The 23,805-nt window shown below is 37.8% G+C and overlaps 1 protein-coding gene across 1 annotated transcript; it reads left to right on the top strand.

Annotated features, from left to right (window-relative positions):
• The first annotated feature begins 415 nt into the window (after nucleotides 1–415).
• Nucleotides 416–15,516, top strand: LOC5576745 (adenylate kinase). Its single transcript, XM_001662794.2, has 3 exons — nucleotides 416–585; nucleotides 696–825; nucleotides 14,231–15,516. Exons 2-3 carry the CDS (start codon nucleotides 721–723, stop codon nucleotides 14,849–14,851), a joined length of 726 nt encoding a protein of 241 aa, XP_001662844.1. The 5' UTR covers nucleotides 416–585; nucleotides 696–720; the 3' UTR covers nucleotides 14,852–15,516.
• Nucleotides 15,517–23,805: the final 8,289 nt, after the last annotated feature.

Genomic DNA, 23,805 nt, shown 5'->3' with positions numbered 1-23,805 from the left:
ATATGCCTTTCAATGAACATATTTATTGAAAAAATAAAAGATGCGTATTTTAATACTTTATACTGCGCATTTCTTTCACCACTGGCAATTTAGCGTGACATAATTGGTGTACCATCCCAATGGTGCTGTTACAGCGAAACGTATGGTGTTTCTAGTATTTTTTTCCATAAGTTTTCAACGTCCTTCGTACTGCTTTGTCAAATCCAACGAAAATCGTCATAATTTCGCGTGACAATCCAAAGAAAAATCGACCAATTCTGATACGCCATTATTATGATAAACGCGAGTATAATTGTTTGGAATTCGGCGTGATCCACTTCCTTTCAGAGAAATATCGTTCGATTGACAGCTTCGAAGTAAAACCGATCAGTTTGCGGACACGCCGGCGGTAGCTGTCAGAGTCGCTTTCTGCCACCCACCGGTTTTGATCTCGTTCGTTCGGTTCGTTCGTGCTCACAGTCGTTTGCCTGGTGCCGTTTTGGAAGTGCTAAACTCGCGTGAGTCGTCTCTTCCGGATTATCAAGAGTGTGCTTTTATTTGCCAGCGCTTCTGCTAAACGATCTTCGAGTTTGCCACTTACGCTTGGTAAGTACCCAATTGTAATAATGTTATAAACGTGAATGTGCATACTGATGGCGTTTCCTTTTTTCCTGGTGTACAAATTCAATCACCTTCAATCTTCGCGAAACATTCAGCTTGTAACTTTACACCGTTCGAAAGATGGCCCCAAATGCAGCAGCCGTAGCCCCGAAACCGGAACAGGAGCAAGCCACCGGAATTAACGCGATCCTGTTGGGACCACCCGGCTCGGGCAAGGGAACTCAGGTAGGTCCTAGATGGTAAAAAACACGCTTTGCCTTCATGAGAGAATTTTGACCTTGACACCCCGCGGCTGTGCAAAATTTTGCTTCTCCCCTCGGTACCTCCAATCCGTTTGGTGTGTGCGTATTTTCCTACGTAGTGTTGTGATGGGGGTCGAGGTTCGATTATGATATTTTTTTATTAAGGTACCTACGTTACATAACGTTTGCTTACGATAGAAATTTGCAAAATCCTGGGAATTAACTGGTCAGCTTAGGTTTCTCACGTCGCACGTTAAACCGAAAAGATTTTGTTCGATTTAGAGATTGATGAAGCCGCACCAGCCCGTTATCTCTGATAATGAGAGCAAAACGGGTGCAGCTGAAAAGTGATGAGCGATGTTGGTATCTGACCTAGGTAAGAAAGCTGTGCGCGTGTATATTGTTTCAAGGCCACTGATTTCAATTATTATCAGTAGTAAATGCACCATGTCTGTGAATGGCGATAAAATAGCATTGATCATTTATCAGGGCAGAACAACGTGACCAATATTGCACTGGATATTTGTGCAGCGGTATGTCATGAAAATTATTCCTGAAATATATTCTTCCCCCTTCGAAAGCAACGTTATGTTTGATTTTTCTTGGCGACACCAACAATCTAAATTCTAAATGGCCTGATACCCGTTCCCTCTGTATCTAATCTAATTTTAACCACACACAAAAACCGCGCTTCTTACGAGAACATTTCTAATCTGTAACGAAAACGAAAGTCACGATGAAACGAATGGCAATAATTAATCTCGCGTGGCGTAAGCGGTACAGAGGCTCGTCACGATGAGCAGCAGTGATAGTGGATCGGTTGAGCGTAAAATGCACTCTGTTACTAAAAGATGAATGTTATTGATGTAATATTTGTTCTACGTACGTAATGCATAGTGTACCTCGTTTCGAGGTCCTCGAAATGGGTGAATGGGAGAAATTTCATAAGAAAAAAGATCGATCGATGGTTTTAGTGATAATAATTATTAATAATTATTATTTTGGCAATTTACAGGGTGGTCAATTCGTCATCAAACGTCATCATCCCACCGCAAAATCGCTAGTGTTTGGAGGGGATTTTAACCTCCAAATTGCCAAATAACCTCCAAATCATCACCTCCAAGTTAGTTCTAATACACTCCGTTATATGAAATATGGTGGCGCGTCGATCGTCGCAAGTATATCGTTAAAGAGTCAATAGGGTAACGACTGTTTATTTCGTTTTTAATCGCTAACAGTTGGCGCCAGCGGCAAAAAGTACAGGCAACAACCTTTCGAACATTCAGTTTCTGTCACCGGCCGCCGACCGACGACACTGTTGTTTGTATTCCTCCCACTGATCACGCTACGCTGGATTCTCAAATTTCTCAAACTTTCAACACAAGCGCATGGAAGAATGGTAGTCGGAGAACTGTCAAAACATATGGAAAATAATGAAAAACGTAAATTACTTGCAATTTGGAAACTGGATCAAAAAAGTAGTGATTAGAAATCAAGTGTAAAGTGAATACATAACTTTTTGTGTTTAGTTCATCTTCCGTAGAGCTTTCTTGGCTTCAGGATTTCGTTTTTACTACCACTGAAAAAGAGCCATCTATTGCCTTTTCAGTTTTGAATATCGCCCTATTAGGGTCGTTTTCTATTAGCCCTTATATTTTGAACGGAACTCTATGGAGGACATAAACTTTCCTTAGGCTGATACAAATATTAATTTAGAACAGACGCCTCTCACGCCGAGGACCTGGGATCGAATCCCATCCCCGAGATATCATTCATGACAAAAAAGTTATAGTGACGACTTCCTTCGGAAGGGAAGTAAAGCCGTTGGTCCCTAGTTGAACTAACTCAGGGCTAAACATCTCGTGAATAAAGATAAAAGGTTCTTAGACCGAGTCCAAGTTTAACTAATTTCCTGCAAGTTAATGAAGTCAGATATTCGGTATCTTGAAATCGAGTTGGTTTTCATGGCACCCTAGATGTTCCCTTGGGTCTCATTTGCCCTGGTTTTCTGTGTGTGTGTGTGTGTGTGTGTGTGTGATACAATCCACCTCCCACTGGCCGGCAGTGCTTTTATGGAAGAAAATTGTATGCATGTATTTAATGATACCCTTCGATATCTTTATATCTGCAGACAATTTTAGCCCAGGAGATGAAAGGTGATAGCTCTACTGAAATTCCAACGACCCATTTCAAGAATGGCAGTAAATACACACACATTCTGAGGTCATTTTTATTTACAGTAAGCCCCGCATAAAAACATCCAGATATCAAATGGATATATGCAATGTTTTTACACTTCCCGAATCGAAAATTATATTTTCGACCCTGGCACGTATTTAGTTTGAATTGGTAATAAGTGAGTAAAGTAAACAATAATAAAGAACGATTTTACCAGGATGTGAAGCAGTTTTTCTCCGTCGCTGCACTGGGATTTCCGTAAAACACTATACACTTTTTCACTGCACTCCACGCGTAACACGTTCGATCCTGACCGCATCACCCGCCCCGCAGGAGCAAGCGTCGCAGTCAAAGGATCACACACTACTGCAAAACAGGGGAAAAAATTCTCCGGCAACGAAAATACGCGCGAATCCGTCAGAAAAATCAATCGGACGACGCAAAACCGAACTGTCCTGCTTGGGCTTCACGAAGCACTCTCGCATTTGCCCTGGTTTTCTATTCAATAACTCGATACCTCCCTTACTTGAAGGGGCCATTCAATACTAACAGGGGGAACCAGGAAAAAAACTAAAATTTGAGGTGGTCATCGGGAAAATCGTGTTGAACGAACATTTTTGAGCATTATACCGCAAATCAATAAAAATATTTTATAGAAAGTTGTTATGCTTTTACTGACAGGAGTAACATTTTTTTTGTACTAGTTTATGACTTATCTAACTCAAAGTTTCTAATCAAAGTTGAAAAACGTCCTTCAGAATATTGCAATTGACAATTTTCTCTAGTTACTGAATATTATACCGCAATAAATCCGATTTTTTTAACAATCCTTTATTTGTAAGAGCTTGTAATATGAAGTTAGTTAACTAAACGATTAAGAATTGCATAAAAAAGTAGAGATAAATGCTTCTACTTGTGTGGCTTTGTTTCATTTTCAAGTAATGAGCCAGATTCGGCCTGATAATCTCTCAGATAAAGTTATCTTATATCATGTTTCATTATCATTCATCTCAAACTTATTTGTTTTAGAGCATCGCCTTGCTCATTTTATCAATGAAAAGTGAGCTGACGAGACGTTGAGGGGTCGTGAAATCCAAGTTTGGGAAACTATGTTTTAGAAAACCTTTCATTTCCATGAAGAAAAAATCGAAGGATTAAAGATTGAAATATCTGCATCTTAAGTAACCCCTCCCCTTGGTTATGCGACCTTGCCGCGATGGGAGGGTATAATCCATTAGCCCATATGATGGAAACCAAAGGCGTAACCTGTAGTGGTGGTATCACATTTTGGCACTTTTTGCTTAAAGCCGCGTCATAATTCATATTGCATAGACGCAATAATATCTTGGATGTGATCCAACGGACATTCTGCGTCATTGATAGAATTGATGCCCATTTCAAATAATGAATCTATTCGAAGTGGACATTAATACTATTGGTGACGTTCAGTTTGCCTTTTGCTAACCAGAATGATCCGTAGCCACTCTTACTATTAGCTAGCTAGATACATCGTTATCATATACGACGTAGGGAATACTTAGGAACTCTTAGGAAAATGACTAGTAGATTCACTGAGTAGAAGTAAGTGGCGACAATCTTATTTTAATATGGTTTTTACATTGCCATAATAAGAAATACCTCTTTTGTAACAGCGGTATAAATAATCTAATTCCAGCTTCATTTTCGCAAAATTTACAAGTAGAAAGTAGGCGTTGTGAAGCATTGCATTTGCCACCGAAAAGTGAATCTTGTAGGAGACTGTAACAGAAGCCTAAGGTAACTTTACTCTTCAATATTCATTATAAAATGACTATGGAAAGTAAGACGCTGAGATCGATCATTAGGGTACACTTGCTAGTTTCGAAAAAATTGTTGAACAGACAAGGAAAGCGACTTTTTTCTTTAAGGATATATGATCGTAATGACCAATAAACACTTTTAACAACAAAAATAAATTTAACTAGAACTACTACTAAACAGCCTAATTTTGTTAAAACTTGACGACAATTGACATTTAAGACTCTAATCTTACGTAAAAGACAGGAGTAATCAGAATAGCACTTGAATGACAAATTATTCAAAACCACTAGACAGTATTAGTAATGACACTACTACACTACTATTTCAAACAAATTCTGATGGAGCTGCTGATTTTCACAATGCTTCTTTTTCTCAGAAGCAAGGGAATATGGGTACTTTTCAAAAACTACCACGTCACAATACTAATAAAAAACAGTGTTCATGTGGGCGCCATTGCCTAGTCCGTCTGAGTATTGGTCCTGGTAGAGGGGAAACTTGGCAAAAGCCAGACCGAGGGTTCAGCCTTGACAAGTTAAGCTGTCAGGCAGCTCCAACTGAATACCACACAAAAAAAAAAACAAAAAAAAAAAATATCTGCATCTTAAGTAACCCTTTTAACTTTCTTAAACTATTTCGATATTTTATCATGGCATCTGGGGTTTTTGTCACACCCCTTGGCTTAAACTCAAATTTTGAGTGTATTTTGTTTTCCGTGTCCCTTCCGAAATGTCAGATAGGAACAACCCCAGTGTTAAAACTAAAACCCCTGTGGTGTGTTTGTCGACTAAGCGAACGTCAAACATGATCTCAAGTGTCAAGGTTCACTTATGGACCCAATTTTTAAATTAAAGTTTAAACATGATATAGCCGTTATTTGAACGGGAAAAATTGCTTAAGTAGTTGCAGTAAGATGCTCTTTCGTGTTATTGAATAAAAACAAAGTTTCATTAAAAATTTTAGGACCCAATTGTCCTGGCACTCTGGCAGTAAGATGCACTTAAACTTCAATACTGGTTCGAGATTTGAATGTATTTTTCATTAACTCATGAAGAAATCGTTATCGAGTTCATCACAATGAATCAAATCGAAAAATCAAATGAAAATATTTACTCGATTTTAGGTGCCCAAAACACCAATTTAAAAAATGAAAATGAAAACATCGATTCAAAATCGCCCAACGTTATTTTCTACAAGCACAATCAAAAACCGGGAAAAAATCTGAAAACTCTACTATAACTGCAGAGGCGCGTCCACGTTCGAAACCATGGGTAGGACAAACGTTGGCAAATATTTTGTGCACAGGTGAAGCTAAGAACAGTTTTGACTATGAACTTGAAACTGAATGAAAGTTACTATATGAAAGGGACCCAAACACATAATAATTTATGAAGAATTGAAAATCGTTGAAAAAATCAAAGTAGATTTTCTCAAAATTAGGTTTTTGTCACTGACGCAAAGAAGCGTCTTTCATTTTCATGCCAGTCGTTACCACAAGATTGGAAAAGTTTTCGTCTTTCAAGGGCTGGTTGCGACTAAATGCCTTAAAAATAGGAAATTGAAATCATCTGCTAGAAAAAAAGAGGCTAAAAGATCCCTAAAAGGAACCAAAATGCGGCCGAAATGAAACCACACAGGAACCAAGAAAACATAATAAGAGCAAGTTTTATTATTTATAGCATACATAGCATCAGAGCAGATATTTCTCAAAGATCTAATTACTTTTTTTCGAGAGTTCATCGTGACATTACGACAAGTATTACTGTACATGAAAAAAAATTCTTCAGGAATTTCTTCAGAAATGTATTCAAGTGTTTGTCCAAATATTTAGATATTGCTCCGGAAACTTCTAATGAAGTTCATTTAAGCAATGATTATTTCCCAATAATAATCACAATGACTCCTTGAATATTGAGGGAGTTATAGAAGACTTCCTAGATAGTTTGCTGAGATAATCGGAAAACATTGGACAGAGCAGTGTCTGCATATTTCAATATACAGTCAACAACGCCGATCCTCAGTAGGCTCCGTCATCGTTGAATTCTTCTTTGTGTGAATGTTTGTTTGACAATACATGCACGAATCTGGTAGAACGTGCATTCAGTTTTTCAATTACTTTTGCTACACTAATTCTCATCCACTACTGACATTCAAATTCAATTTCACTATTGAAAAAAATCATTTCCGTCAGAATACCCCACAAAACATCTGCAAATTGCAAAAGTTGTATTTTTTTATTAAAAGACAATCATGATTCATCAACTGGAGGCATCACATTGCCGTTTTCTTACACCAGTAATATAAAATTCATTTGTAATATATTTAATTTTCAATTTCAGTGCCTCTAGGTGAAACTGAATTTTGAAATGACACCAACAGTGGGTGAAACTGAATGTGTGCGTGTGTTGCACCCACTCTCTTTCTCGTCGCATTCGCACTCGAAGTCAGATTGGCTTCTTGCTAGCGGAGTTTGTTTTTGTTCGTTTTCGCACTGATCGGGTATCATTCGGCTGAATTTTAACGACACTGGGACAGAGTCCAAGTGAAAAAAAAAATGCTGTAGTATAAACTGGCGTGAAAACTTAAATAAACTTATGAAGAATACATGGGATTTTTTGATATACTTTTTAAGAAATGTTTGGTAAACCTGCAAAAGTAATACTTGGATGAAATGCTGGAAAAAATCTTAGAAAAAAAGAATAGATTTGTTCGAAGAACCCTTTAAGGAATTTTGGATTTCTGAGACGAAACGGGATTGAATTTTGGAAGGAATCCACATGTACATGTGAAGGAATTCTTGCATGCTTTATTGTAAAAAACTTTTAAGCTATTTCTTTCAAAAACTTTGGAATAAACCTTTGTGGATTTCCTCGGAAGAAATTCTGTAGAAATCTTTTGAAGATCTCCTAGAGTAACAACTGGTGAATTTGGTTGAAAAATTAGTGAAAAATAGCTTTTGGAAATTCTACTACAATTTTGAAGAAAAAATATCAAAGTAATACCTGCTGAAATTACTTTCGTGTTTTCAAGTATTTTTTAGAGCAAATTCTAGAGATATTCTTCTAAGCATCCTTGAATAATCGCTGGGAGAGTTCATGAGAGAATTGGTAGAGAAACCCCTAGAAGAATTTCTGGCGAGATCATACACAAGCCATGTCACGCTTTACTAGGTAGGAAAACACCATGAAAAACCTTATCGTGTCTTTCATCCTCCATAAGACTTAGTACGACATTGATCGAGTTGGTATGTAAATTGAACAGAAGATAAATAGAGAAACTTAAGTAGATGGAGTACCTTCTTCAGTGTCAGTTACTCCGTAGTGGATACGAGTAACTGACACTGAAGAAGACTGCAAGTGGTAGTCGAAATACGCGTATCTGTCAAAGATAAGCATTTAGGAGCGAAATTAAAAGGTATACGGTACTCCATCTACTTTTAAGTTTCTCTATTGAGATTCTGCTCAGAGGATTCGAACATTAATTAAAGAGAATATAAATAGTTTCATTTATTTTTCAAGCTTCTAATGACATTGTTTATTTTTTTTGTTGGATCGTGGGTAGGACAATCCTTTGACTGTCCTACCCAGGTGGTTTTGTGCGTAGTACATGTCCTACCTGTCATACCCACTTCCCGCGCCACTGTATAACTGAAATCTGGCGGCCACCCTGTATTAAGTTGGCTGTATATCAAATTAAACACAATATGTTTCTAAGGTCAACATACTCTCTGCACTGAGGGTCTAATGAAAATAGGACAAGAAATACATTGAAGATGTTTGGGAAAAACCGAACAAACCGATGACTTTGTTTGAATGTTTTTTTTCTATTCTGCATATCCACCTTGTCTGTCAGAGACTGTAAAACTATTCTATGCCATGTTGTGATACAAATCCCCATGTGAATTAAAGGTAGCAGTTACTGCATCAACTGTGGTACGAATCTAGCTAATGCGTTAAAAAATATCACCAATGGTACTCCATGGAAAGTTAGAATAAGCATTAAGCATTTCGCACAAATTCGTAGGGTTGCCTCCGTCCGGTACTAAGGTCAGAAATTTTGGAACTAACCTCTAACTCTTAGGCATGATTGACGCATCCCCCAATAGCCGAAAGCTGTTCTGATCACGTCCTTGCGAAGCTTAGGAATAGGAAAGGATGATTATTTGAACACCTACTTAAGAAAAATGCAGAAAACTGTACGACCTCTCATAGGTGTTACGAGATGTTGTGGAATGCTGTTGTAAAGGGTAGTGCAATAGGATACGTTCGGTAGACGTTCTTGCCAATATTTAATATGTAATATTTACGCATTGTGATCATGTGAAGCTCTTATGTAATCCGTCGCTCCTATGGCAATGAACACTGACAAACTTTCTGATTACTGTCATCACAAAATACTCGCTCCTTCTTTTCACTTATTCGAAAAGCACCTATGGTACTCCATGGAAAGTTTTCCTAAAATTAATCCAATGTTTAACTAATCATGTATGACAGCACTTCTATGGTGGAACCAGGTCTGTCCCACTCGGGCTCAGATTGGGTACCACTTCTAGTACTGCATTTGGTCCCTCGGTAGTGCAAAAGTTTGACAGATCGCAGTACACTTTTCACGGCATTCTAGATTACCTTATGAGCCATAAAATTTTGGGCAACTGCAAGGGACATGGAGGTCTTTAATGTGTCTTTGGTGGAACAGTTTATGAAAATTCAACTAAGAATTCAAAATAGAACATTGAAAATGTAAGAAAAATGTGTGTTACATACATACAGTTTTCTTACATTGTCAGTGTTCTATTTTGAATTCTTGGTAGAGTAATGCTATACAATATTTCCAATCATGTATTTAATACATTACTGCTTTGAATCTGCTAAGTCTGCAGAGAACAGTGTTTGTTCTGATTATCGAGATCACATTTTTTTATACCTACCGTTAAAGCTTGTGGACATGATACTTTGTGCTGCTCTACTCTGGGAGGGAGAAACCGATACGAAATTTCTGTACGTCATAGTGAGCCGAGATTCTGCTGCCACGAACTGTCACTGTGAGCCCGGATCTTAAACAATGGACAAACATGGAAAAAGCGCGTAATTGATCAAACCATATTTTTGCATTTCATCAAATGTGACAAAAAATCGATTGAAAAGCTATTAGGGTGTCGGTGCCAATGGTTGTAATGTACCAGTAGATTGGACTATGGAATAAAACGTACATTTTTCGATAAAAACGACATGTGCTATTTTTGGAGGATAGATCGCCTCTAGTTTAGTCGATTTGCCAAATTTCAGCTTTTTATTTTATCAAAAAGTCATATAAATAATAAAGTTTACGCAAAAAAATTGCTCCCTTGCACCAATAGTAGCCGTCGTGTTCCAATAGTGGATCAACGGATGGAAGCAGTTTTAAAAATGGATGTATAAAAATGGAGAAAAGTCCCAGAGATGATCTTTATGCTTCATTCGAAAGATATTAGTTGCTGTTCCGAGGGAAAAATGTTAATCCTATGTAAAAATTTACCATTTTGTTTAAAATTCCTTGTATCATTCCCGAACGTCTACTACTGGAGCACTAGCGCAACTACTGGAACACGTGTACCAATAGTGGCTCAAGCGATTTTATGTTAAAAAAATAGTTTTATCACTCTTTTTATATTTTTCCCATATAGTAGAGGTTGAAATCTTTCTGCTGACGCCAAAAGATCTCTGTTAAGGCTTTTCGTTATTTTGTTATGATTTTTTATAGCTTAGGTAGTCCACTAATGGCACCGGCACCCTAATGCCTATTCAAAAGTAATGTCACGATAGCACCTTTTATTCTGATTGAATATAAAGTATTCGAATATGCATCATTTTACTTTTTCTTGAGCTTGAGCTTGAGCTTGAGCTTGATTGGCCGCCCGTGGATGCACTCCAGTATTGCCAGATCAGCTGCACTTACACAAGGAACCAATTGAATGACTGCTTGGGACTAACAGGCATCCTCAGTGTATAAGTGCTGGTGATCTTCTATGTTTAGGCAACAATGGTACCTGCCACGTCAGAATGCAGACCAATGAGGGGAAGGGGGAGGAATTGATGATGCATTGAACTGACTCCCACGTAGACCGTATATTCCACTGCATCCACGTCAGTTCATGCGGGAGTGTATGGATTGGAGGAAAGGCATGGCAGAGAGATTTGCTTTTGTGGTTAGCAGACTGCCTATGTATCAGGCGTAAGAAAGGCGTGCGCGTGGAAGTAGGAAGCGTTAGGGAAACGGTTTTCTTGTCCGTCTCTGGTTCTAGCGTTTGCTATGAACGAATAGTTTGAGTGTGGTATATTTAGAATGGAAGATGGAAGCAAGTGAGAGATATACAACTACAAAGTACGAGGAAAGGGACGGGCCTGGGATTGAACCCAATCCACAAAATGTTAACAACAGGGAGGAGGCAGTCCCAAGTTCCCTGTCCAAATCGCTTCATTCGGGTGCCCTGATGGTCCCATCCAACCCAAATTATGTACAGTGAGAGGCAAAATAAAGTGCCCACCTTACCAGTTTTCGAATTTCTCTCATTGATTTGGTTCAAATTAAAGTTAACACACCTAAATCTTTTGTGATATTTTATTTTTGATGTTCTTTTAAAGTTGCACTTACGAAATTTTGATTAAAAAAAGAATTTTACTTAAAGAAAAAGAAAATCAATTTGTATTGAAAAAAAGTAGTGACAAAAATAAGTGCCCACTTCCTTCTTGGCCCCAGAAAAGATGATTTAAGAAAAATAAAAAGCAATTTAATAGTTAATGTGTCCTCCTTTGGCCTTAAGGACTTGCTGGAGGCTCTTCGGCATGCTTTTCACCAGGTTTTGTAGGTGTTGTGGATCTAGTTCTTCCCAGGCGCGCTCCAAGGCTTCAAAATAATTATTTTTGTTGGTAACACCAGTTTTTTCAACCCTAGCATCGAGAATCGCCCACAAATTCTCGATGGGGTTGAGGTCTGGGCTTTGTGGAGGCCATTCCAGCGGTTTAATCCGACAAGACCGGAAGAAAGACTTGGTCTTCTTTCCAGTATGCTTCGGGTCGTTGTTCTAGAGAAATATGAATTTCTCTTCAAGGCCCGTCTGGATCAGCGAAACCTCCAGATTTTCCAGCAAGATGTTAATGTAGGAATCTGCCGTCATTATTCCGTCGATTTTCACGACGCTTCCTACTCCACTCCATGAAAAACACCCCCAGACCATCACATTTCATCACATCACACTTCCATGCGTCACCGTTCCTTGGATGTGGCGCTCCTGAAGCTCGAGCTGTCTAACCGAGAGCGGCGGGCTCGTGTGTGATGCAGAGCACCACATCCAAGGAACGGTGAAGCATGGAGGAGGAAATGTGATGGTCTGGGGGTGTTTTTCATGGAGTGGAGTAGAAAACCTCGTGAAAATCGACGGAATAATGATGGCAGATTCCTACATTAACATCTTGCTGGAAAATCTGGAGGTTTCGCTGATCCAGACGGGCCTTGAAGAGAAATTCATATTTCTCTAGAACAACGACCCGAAGCATACTGGAAAGAAGACCAAGTCTTTTTTCCGGTCTTGTCGGATTAAACCGCTGGAATGGCCTCCACAAAGCCCAGACCTCAACCCCATCGAGAATTTGTGGGCGATTCTCGATGCCAGGGTTGAAAAAACTGGTGTTACCAACAAAAATAATTATTTTGAAGCCTTGGAGCGCGCCTGGGAAGAACTAGATCCACAACACCTACAAAACCTGGTGAAAAGCATGCCGAAGAGCCTCCAGCAAGTCCTTAAGGCCAAAGGAGGACACATTAACTATTAAATTGCTTTTTATTTTTCTTAAATCATCTTTTCTGGGGCCAAGAAGGAAGTGGGCACTTATTTTTGTCACTACTTTTTTTTCAATACAAATTGATTTTCTTTTTCTTTAAGTAAAATTCTTTTTTTTATCAAAATTTCGTAAGTGCAACTTTAAAAGAACATCAAAAATAAAATATCACAAAAGATTTAGGTGTGTTAACTTTAATTTGAACCAAATCAATGAGAGAAATTCGAAAACTGGTAAGGTGGGCACTTTATTTTGCCTCACACTGTATATAATAATAGAAATTTACATCAATATAATCCGTTTTGAAAAGATCTCACCGTTGTTGTATCCTTGTAAAGTTTTCTGCTACCCGTTTGAACCATTTCGTCGAGCAACTAGTAACCAAATTATAGCCACGACGATAAAAAAAAATCCTCTCAAGCTGTCACTGTTGCATTTATGATTCTTCTTCTAAAACTTACGCGCTTATGCACAAAATAAATACACACTTTTCTCTGCCAAAGCATCGGCAGCAGTCATTGAAATAAAATCTACCGACCTAATTGTCAAAAACCGAGAAAAACATGGCAAATTATTATGTATCGTATCGAATCACTTGGCATAATTAATTCCAATATACACATTATCACTTATCAACACTAAAACTGGCCATTAACATACAAAAACCATCACTCTCGCTGCATAAATCCCGAACAAATACAGCAATTCGATGGCCAATATCTCATGAACTAGTTAACACCTGGGTGCTGCGAATTGAATCCCTTTTTATTTTCAAGCAAATCTTGAAACATGCTTCTTGTGAAGAATTGAGTTTGTCGTCCGATTTTGATCTATTACTTGATGTGCCATAAAATTGTGAGCAACTACAAGGAACACGGAGGTCTTTATTTCGCCTTTGGTAGAAATGAACATCAATGCAAATACCACAAGATCTCATTTCTTTAAAAAAATGTTCGTTCCCATTCTCTAGCAACAGCCAAAACCGCTAGTTTTGCAGTTTTCATAAACTAATGTTGTTCCATAAGATACAAATATGATTTTGTATGTATAATTATTTTCGGCTCCGTAAAACATTTTGGCCTGTACAAGAAATCATACAGTATAAAAAGAGTACACTTAGGTACGACCTAGTCTGTGACATACCATGAAAAGAGAAATCTACACGCAATAGGAGATTATCCATTTAAAACTTCATGGAATTGCTGAAAACAAAAAAAAAAAAAATGGCGCGATTACTAAAAGCATGCTTGTATAAAAAAATAATCAAATTAAATGACAAAAAAAAGCACGGGCTCATGTGGTATTCGAACTCGCGATACTTGTATACTGGACGAGCCTTTATCACGTAAGCTACTGAATCACTTAGTGAGTCCACTTGGATTAGATGGTTTTGATCATTTTGATAAAGGAAGACTTATTTTGATCCCAGCACTTTTAATTCACTTCATCAAGGGTTAAAAAAAACGAAAACCAAAATTCGCCACGAGGTTTTTTATAACATTACGTCTTGTGCATGATTTTCAGACAATTCGATTGACAAAAACACACCTCATGCTATAGTAAATAACTCAACTTTCTTCTCCTTTCCATTCCCGCCAGGCTCCGCTGCTGAAGGAAAAGTTCTGCGTGTGTCACCTGTCCACCGGAGACATGTTGCGCGCGGAAATTGCCGCTGGCTCAAAACTGGGCGCCCAGCTCAAAAAGGTCATGGACGAGGGCAAGCTTGTGTCCGACGATCTGGTGGTGGACATGATCGATTCCAACCTTGACAAACCAGAGTGCAAGAACGGATTCCTGTTGGACGGTTTCCCTCGCACGGTGGTGCAAGCCGAAAAATTGGACGATTTGCTGGAGAAGCGCAAAACCGGATTGGACGCCGTTGTGGAGTTCGGAATCGACGACAGTCTGCTGGTGCGTCGTATCACCGGTCGTTTGATCCACCAGGCCAGTGGACGATCATACCACGAAGAATTTGCCCCACCGAAGGTCGCGATGACCGATGACGTGACCGGAGAGCCATTGATGCGCCGAAGTGACGATAATGCTGCAGCGCTGGTCAAACGTCTCGAAGCCTACCACAAACAGACCAAACCCCTGGCCGATTACTATGCCCTGCGCGGACTGCACTTCCGGGTCGACGCCGCTCAAAGTGCGTCCCGAGTGTTTGAGAACATTGATAGCATCTTCACCAGCCAGCGGAAAGCGCGGATGGGACTGTAAGAATCGATGACGACGCATTTATTGGTGTAAAGGTCAGTTTTTGTTGCGCGTTTGAGTTTGTGATTATCTTGTTTTATCATGCCACCTGAGATATGTGTAACCGACGGAATATCCACAACAACCATCGAACTACCTTAACTATTAGTACTACTACTACTACGACAGCAGAGATCGTAACTAGAAGCGGACCGAGACGGAAACGTTATTATTCTGCCTAAAGTGACTACTTCAAATGTACCGTCTTGTTCCTTCCGCTGAAGCCGCCTAGGATTTATAATTGTAGAACGTTTGTAAACCATTCCTACAAACATACACACAAAGTAATCAATTACCGATGACGCTATCAAAAGTAGATAAACGAAAGTAAACTCTATTTAGGAAAACCGACTTGCTTTAGTATTTTAAAGGATAATAATTTGAACAAATGTTGAGAAAAAATATAAAACATGGCATACAGAAATTGTCCATAATCGAGCGAAAGAACATAACAGAAAAGACCCCCTAGCTGGTACAAGTGAGCCAAGCGATCTCAATCAACGAGGCTGGAGTAGGTGACAAGCAAATTGGCTCTGCAATAAATCGTATTTTAAATTTTTAAACATTGATATGGTGCATCATAGGCGAGGAAAAAGTAGACGAGTAAAGGGATAACTGTGGTAAAAACACTGGATATCGCGCTCCTCGATAGAATAGTTGAGAAATCCTTGAAGTTGGCAATAGGGTTTTAAAACCCTGTCCCCATTTTAGTGCTAAATGCTTAAGTTTATGCCGAAAACACATTTTTACTCATTTTTCTAATGTTTTTCGTTTGTTTAAGTCTAAAAAACATTGTTTTATGTTTTTTTTAGATTTTGTCACACCCTTTGGCTTAAACTAAAATTTTGGGTTTATTTTGTTATTCGTGTCCCTTCTGAAATGTTAGATAGGAACAACCCCAGTGTTAAAACTAAAAGCCCTGTGGTGTTTTTGTCGACTAAGCAAACGTCAAACATGATCAAAAGTGTCAAGGTTCATTTATGGACCCAATTTTCAAATTAAAGTTTAAATATGATATAGCCAAAGACAAATTAAAGACCTTCATGTCCCTTGTAAATGCCCAAAATTTTATGGCTCATAAGGTAATCTAGAATGCCGTGAAAAGTGTACTGCGATGTGTCAAACTTGGGTACCTTTTGTACTACCGAGGGACCAAATGCAGTACTAGAAGTGGTACCCAATCTCAGGGTGTCCATCCATCTGGGAAATCCGGGAAAACCGGGAAAAACCCGGGAATTACAAATGACCGGGAAAAATATGGGAAATACCCGGGAATTTGAAGAACACCACGGGAAAATATGTATTTTAAACGTAAGACTATCGGTTTCTTTAAATTTCAAGCACTGTGGGCGAAATTTTTCCCATAAGATGCACTCGTACTCCCACTATCACTATCTTTTGGTGGTTTGGTAGAAAGTTAGTTAACAATTAAGATCTATTAAACATTTCTAGTAGGGTACTTAGTGATTCATGACATGGTTCTTGGTGATATTTTCGTTTGATTTCTATTCAAATTCATGGCAAATTTTTAATGAAATCTTTGCTGGAATCCTAACGGGAATCGAATCGTTAATTGACCAGTTTCTTGAAAGATCTTTCTGAAAGATCACTAAAATTATTATTAGTAGATTGCTAATAAGGCTTTTAATGGATTCTAGAAAAGATCTTTGAATGATTCTGCTTGAAATTTTCTAGTAGATTCGTAGTTATTAATAAAAAGCTAAGCGAAAAAATACATGACGGATTTCTGGGATTATTGATTCTTGATGAAGCCTTTTCTGGATTAGGTACTAGTTTGACTATGACACAGTTCTTATGTGGTCCCCCTGACGAGATTTCGTATGGATTTCTGCAGGGTTGGTAGGCTTCAGGCCTGGTAGCGTGTTACTTTGCAACAAAAAGTCACTGAATTCCCATTTTTTTCGTAAAAATGATCACCAAAGTTACTATTTTTGTGATTAAATGATAAATCAACGATAGTCATTGATAGATACGCTTCATAAACTCAAACAGCAGAATAGTGATGTTTTACTGGTTTTTAATATTCTAATGAAAACATCTTTTTTATCAATATATCAAAGTGTCTAGAGAGGTGAATAGTGCACAGACATTTCTGATAGAATATCTGGAATTTGACAACGAAGTTCTGATAAAGTTTTAAAATGTCAGCCTAATTCCTGACAGACCAACTGAGTTTATTTAGATAGATTGGAGATGGTTGGAGAAATCTTGGAAGAATAGCCTAAAGAGATCTTTGGCCTACATTTTGGAAGAAACTCAACAAAGAAGCCTGAAACATCTCTGAAATTTCAACCAACAATTTTTTATCATATTTGAATATTTCAAGTATTGAAAAATATCTAGTCTAGATTATTATAATACAGGTCGGACTCGATTATCCGGAGTATCGATTTTTTTTCACTCCGGATAATCGAATCCTCCGGATAATCGAATCACTAAGAAAAAAAAAATCTTCGATAAAAGAACATAAATATTATCTTTTTTCGTTGTTTTATCTATATGATGCGGTGGCGTAGCCAGAAATTATTTCTAGGAACAGTAGGGGTCTTTACAAGAAAAAACAAATTTTTATCAGCATACACAAAAAAAAAAAACATTTTTTCAAACTCCTTCTCTTAAATATGTTCAAAACTGCAAAACCATTCATATTGTATATTGCAATACCAAATTATCTCGAGATTTATGCACAAAAATGAATAACAAGAACATCAAAAAACAAATTCCGGATAATCGAGTCTAAAATTCCGGATAATCGAATCCCGGATAATCGAGTCTCCGGATAATCGAGTCCGACCTGTACGTCTAAATCAATCTTTAATTATTATAGCCTAGATTTTAACCCAGTAATCATCTCATTCAGTTTTTCTCGAGTTCATCGAAAACAAAAAAGGCTTGGATAAGGCTACCTTGTGAGCGCGTGAAGGTTAAGTTTTAATATATTTATACTGGTATTTTTTCTCTTCTGTTTTAAATTTTCGATTCTACCGGAAATTCCACAAGAACGTTTAGGAATTTATCTGCATTTTTTTTTGCTGAATAATCATCCTTTATCATCGTAAACTTACTCCAGAATTCTTCCTGAAATCCCCATAAAAAAATTCACTAGAAATGTGTTCCACAACTCAGGCATGTAAATAGTTTTAATTGAAGAATTTTGTCTGAATTTATTTCTCCAGAGTTGATGCATTTTGAATTTCCAGAAGATCTTCTCTAATGATTGGTAATTAAAAGTTGTTGCGTATGCCTAGCTCTCCGACCTAGCTTTTATGTGCACCATACAAGATTAAACTTTTTTTTTCTATTGGCACACTCTGCCCCTGAATGATGTTTAATATCCACTGTTATTCGGTAAAGTTAATTGTATTCGTTTAAAGCAACTAACTGTTCAGACATAATTCGAATTATTAAAGGTAATTTCATTTTTTAATTTTATATAATGCTAATATTCTTGATTATGAAGACTATGTTTTGTGTCTAAACTTCAATTGTTCAAACTAATGTTTTTCGATAGTTTTAGTCACTATTATTCAGCTGTCTGACAACTACTAGCCCTGGGATTCACAACAAATTCTTCAAATAATTTTCAACAAATTTCATGGCAAGATCTTCGATGAATAAATGAACAGCAAGATCTTTTATGTACTCTTGGACAGTTTTTTTTTTAAGTTTTTTGACGAGATTCTTGACCAAATCTTTTAAAGATTACTTGGAAGATGCAATCTTAGATTCATGTAAACCGTTTCGCCAGCTTCATAGGATAACAATAAAATGTGTTTGAAGATATCGTTTCTGTTCAAAAGTATGTCCTTGAATCCAACATGAATTCTAATAGATTTAGAATTTGTCCAGGAACTAGCCCTGGTTCATGTCTAACGCATTCCGAAGGCATTGTTAAAAGCAGGCTTCCGAATTCTCACTCACTCTCACGATAATGGATTTATCCCTCACAGCAATTTTCAGCGATTAGCTGCCTTGCGATTTTATCCGTCTACAAAACAAAGCGAAAATAGATAATTGCACATATCCGCAGCTGTGAAAAGTTTGTTTTCTCTTTCTCCGATCCATGGAGAACTTTTCCTGTATACATCGCCACAAGCAGCAGTTGCTTTTATGCACCAAATTAACCACTCCTTTCGTCAAGTTGGTGTGGTAATATGGTTAGCGTGCACGCATCGCGGTTGTTTTTAGCAATGTTCTAGGTTCGAATCCCGTCGCCGGCACTTGTTTTTGTTTATCCACATAGTGATAATTGGGTCCTAAAAAGTTTAATGAAATCTTGTTTTTATTTAATGACACAAAAGAGCATGTTACTGCAACTATTTTAGCAATTTTTCCCGCTCAAATAACGGCTACATCATATTTAAACTTTAATTTAAAAATGTGGTCCATAAATGAACCTTAACACTTTTGATCATGTTTGACGTTCGTCTAATCGACAAAAGCACCACAGGGCTTTTAGTTTTAACACTGGGGTTGTTCCAATCTGACATTTTAGAAGGGACACGGAAAGCAAAATACACCCAAAATTTGAGTTTAAGCCAAGGAGTGTGACAAAATCTAAAAAAATGATTTTCGGACCTCAACAAAAGAAAATCATTTAAAAATTGAGTAAACATGTGTTTTTAGCCTAAACTTAAGCGTTTGGCATTTAAATTGGGACAGGCCTTTAGGACCCTATTCTCGGGAGCAATTGGTGAGCGAAAATATGATGGAGTGAAAAATATATTATCCCCGGAGTGGAGTGATTTTCGGTTATCCACCATCGTAGCTCCAGGGAAAATTTGTGTGAGCGATAAAAGATGTTCACGTGAGGAAGCGAAAAAAGCATTCTCCTTACGTGCGAAAAATCGTACATTTAGCATCATTGATACGAAAGTTCAGAACCCTGGTTAAAAGTTAAATGGCTTGGCTATTGAACTTTGCTCTTTAGTGGAAGTTAGATACACTGAGCAGAAATTTGTTTATATCATTCCAAATCTTTCTGAACTTCTTATGAATTCTAGGAGAGGGACGGTCTTTCAAATACTTCAACAAATATTTTAAATCTCTTTGTCCAAAACTCTTTCGAAATTCAAATCGTTTTAAGCTTATAGTGTTCTGTACATTTAATTAAAAATAATTCACAAATAAGTTAGATCAAGTCCTCCAAATTTGTTCACATTTTATGCAAGTCGCAGGACAACCATCCGCAGGATTGTCATCCGTATTTTTAATTTTTTGGACGTCCGGGAAAAATCCGGGAATTGGAAAACTGATTTTGAATGGACACCCTGCAATCTGAGCCCGAGTGCGACGGACCTGATATAGCCGTTGAGCGGGAAAAAATGCTAAAGTATCTAGTTGCAGTAACATGCTCTTTCGTGCTATTAAAAAAACAAGATTTTATTAAACATTTCAGGACCCTACTCTTTATGGCTCTACTCCATTTGGCATAATGCCATTTGGCATAATGCCGTTTGGCATAACGCCATTTGGCATAATGGCCAATTGGCATAATGGCCATTTGGCATAACGGCCATTTGGCATAATTTGAAGAATACATTTCCACAAAAAAAATCTTAAATTTGGACTCGATTAGTCCAATGTGTCATCTATAGAATTATAGAATAGAATATAGAATCAATAGAATTGAATCACTTCCGAGTTCCGACCGGCGCCTTCCAAGTTATACTTGTAGATTTGAGTACTTATTCGTATCGCTTCATGAAGGAGTAATATGAGGAGTATTAAATTTGCCACCATAGAGTGATCTCGCTTTAATCAATCGTATAATGCTCTCTGAACGTCTGACTTCTTTTATTTGTGATTATGTTGTAGTTCGATTTTTGACCGTGGCTTGGATTTCACAATTTTGTCGCTGCTGAAAAAGCAGTTATATGAAACCATTTAGCTTAGCCTCTAGAAATATTGATTTATTTTATTTCTGAGGGCGTAGAAACCAAATATAAAGAACTACCAATGTTCTAAAGAAGGACAATCTCAAGAGTGAGGCTTTGCCTTAAATGCTACAAAAATCAGTTGATATCAGTTAATATTTCAGTAGGGAAGTTAACATCTCGTTGAATAGCTGAAAATCTTGCCTTTTTTGACAGTACATGTATTCCTAATGACGTGTTCTACAATTAGCGAACCTTTAGGCATTCAACAATTGGCGAATTACTCTATTAGAAATTATACCTTCTTTCAAACATAAACTTTTCTTTTTAGTTTGCAGCGTAACGAATCATAGGCACGCCAAGATTGAAGTTTATTACATCATATTGTGTTGATTCGAATTGCCCGTACGCTTCGAATTTTGAGAGTTAAGGTTTTTTATCTGGGCCAGTTGTTTGTTTGATAAGACTGTTCTGGCTGGGCCTAGAATCCAAGCCTTAAAATTCCGATACCCAGAGACCCAACCACACACTCCTGGGACCCTACATATCGAACACATCAGCAAATGGGCTGGGACCAAGGACTTTTCTTCCCTTTCGAAAGAAGACGCGACCGACGGCGTCGACGAGAATTGATACCCGACCAACTGGTGTGAAAAACAATCACGCTTACCACTACACCATCGACACCGCTACGAGAATGTCGGAATAAGAGTCCAAAAATAAGGTCCAAAAGAGAAACATGCCTCGGATTTCAAAGCGTGTAGCAATTCGAAGCAGCACGGTATAAACGTTAAGATTAGCTAAAACGCAAAGTCATAAGAACAGCTCATGTTTGGAAGAAGGTGAAATTCACTGATCTATATTAATTGCTCTGCACCAACGCGTAATTTTCATTTCTGTAAAATTGGAACAATTGGCTGCACTATTATGCAGGTTCTGCCACTTCAACTTCTCCTCTAGATATATAACGTATACGTGAAATTCAAAAAATTCCAAGAGAGTACTCAGCCGCAAATGGAATTTCATAGCTTGTGAGAGTCAAGCCCATTCTTTCATTTGGTCAAATTGTACACAACGATTCGGTTCGGTGTTTGTGTTTCAACACACTCAAACTTGAAACCTTTCTAATGATGCTGTATTAAAATCAATTATCCCATGATATGCTCAATCGCAGATATGACTTTACATTGCTGATGTTTTAGTCATCAGCCTCAAATGCACACTTTGTGACAACGAGTATTTCTCAATGTATTCCTTGTACTTCACATTACTAATTCAAACTTAAAATCATGGTCAATATTTTCCCCTTCTTCCAATAAACTTTACTTGTCTTTCAATACCTGAATAAACGTTTTGAAATGTGAGAGAAAAATAATATTTCGTTCAATTATGCCAAATGGCCGTTATGCCAAATGGCTATTATGCCAAATGGGCATTATGCCAAATGGCATTATGCCAAACGGCATTATGCCAAATGGCTTTATGCCAAATGGGGTAGAGCCCTCTTTATTCTGTAATTTTCGTAGCTGAGGTGGCTCAATTACTAGTGCAACTTCAATCTCGGAAACAATATTGTGTTATGGGTCAAATGTAATCTAAAATCAGTCAGTGAAAAAGGTTTCGAGTTATTTTTTAAACTGCTGCCAAGAACACTGTTTAGAATTGAGTAGCGATTCTTCCCAGAATTTTGTGAGAAATTTGATTAATTTTACGTCATAATTATCTTAAAATTTGTGCACTTGACGTTGTGACAATAATGTACAGAATTTTATATGAATCATTCTTATAATTCTGAAATCCGCATAGGATTTTGTCAGAATCTCACTGAGTATTATTATAAAATCTTAGCTAAACATATGTGAGAATCATTTCTTGCATTCTGTAAGAAAAATATTTGAGATTTGACGAGATTACTGCCCAACGATTCGTAAGATTTTGTGGAAATTGTGCATTAGAATATCGTCCATTTTCCATTCTAAAATCCTTCCATATAGCTTATGGAAGTACGGTCCAGCATTTTATTATAGCTGGTACCCCGGTGCTTTGGCCGATTTTAATCTGAACACTTTTCAATTTGACCCCCGCTAATTTGAATATTGTTCAAATAAAAATTTGTTCAAACGTTAGTTCATGAAACTCCCAAGTTGTGATATGGAACGTTGTGAAACGGGACGCAGAATGAAAACAAATCAGCAAATGAGGTGACCAGAAACAGGTTTTGTTCGTTGCGCGTAGGGTAACTAGAAGTTCAATTTACTTCCGATGGTTTGTATGAGGTACCGTTCAAATGAACGGGGGTGTACGGTTGCCCTGCTTAAAACGCTGTTTGAAATCTACCCAGGATTCTATTAACACTTCAGTGCTACGGAAAAGCCTCGTCTTTCGCACACAGCGTCAGCGTGGTGCTTTTGGTGATAACCGAAAGGATAAAAATCCACCTAGACTTATAGAGTGTTCACATAAGTCTAGGTGGATTTTTATCTTTTCGGTTATCACCAAAAACACCACGCTGACGCTGTGTGCGAAAGACGAGGCTTTTCCGTAGCACTGAAGTGTTAATAGAATCCTGGCCTAGCATTTTGGGATAAATATGTCGTAGAAGCGATGATAGCATGGACTTTAAAATACTGAAACAATCCTGCCCAGCTCAATGGGAGAATCCCAAATTTATCTAAAAAACATTTCCAGAATTTTCTTAAAAAACTGTTCAAGGTTTTGTGAGAAAGTTGATTAGTTTTGAAATCCCACTCATGATTGTGTTATATTAGTGCCTAGAATTCAGTGAATACCCAGACTTTGTTCAGGATTCAAAACGTGTAGAAATTCATTGGAGAGGAGTGTTTGGAAAGCTCTAAGCTTTTACACCAATCGACGGGACAGATATAAGAAGAGTCTACAATCTCTTCACGGGCCGCACAAAGCTTAGCCGGGGGCCGTACGTTGGGCAGTCCTGGTCTAATAGTTTGCAGAGTTGCTGTTATCAGGATCAGAGAACTCATATACCAAAGAAGGCGCTCAAGG

Source organism: Aedes aegypti, chromosome 2, assembly GCF_002204515.2.
Source record: "Aedes aegypti strain LVP_AGWG chromosome 2, AaegL5.0 Primary Assembly, whole genome shotgun sequence".
NCBI lineage: Eukaryota > Metazoa > Arthropoda > Insecta > Diptera > Culicidae > Aedes > Aedes aegypti.
This window is presented reverse-complemented; position numbering and strand designations above follow the sequence as displayed.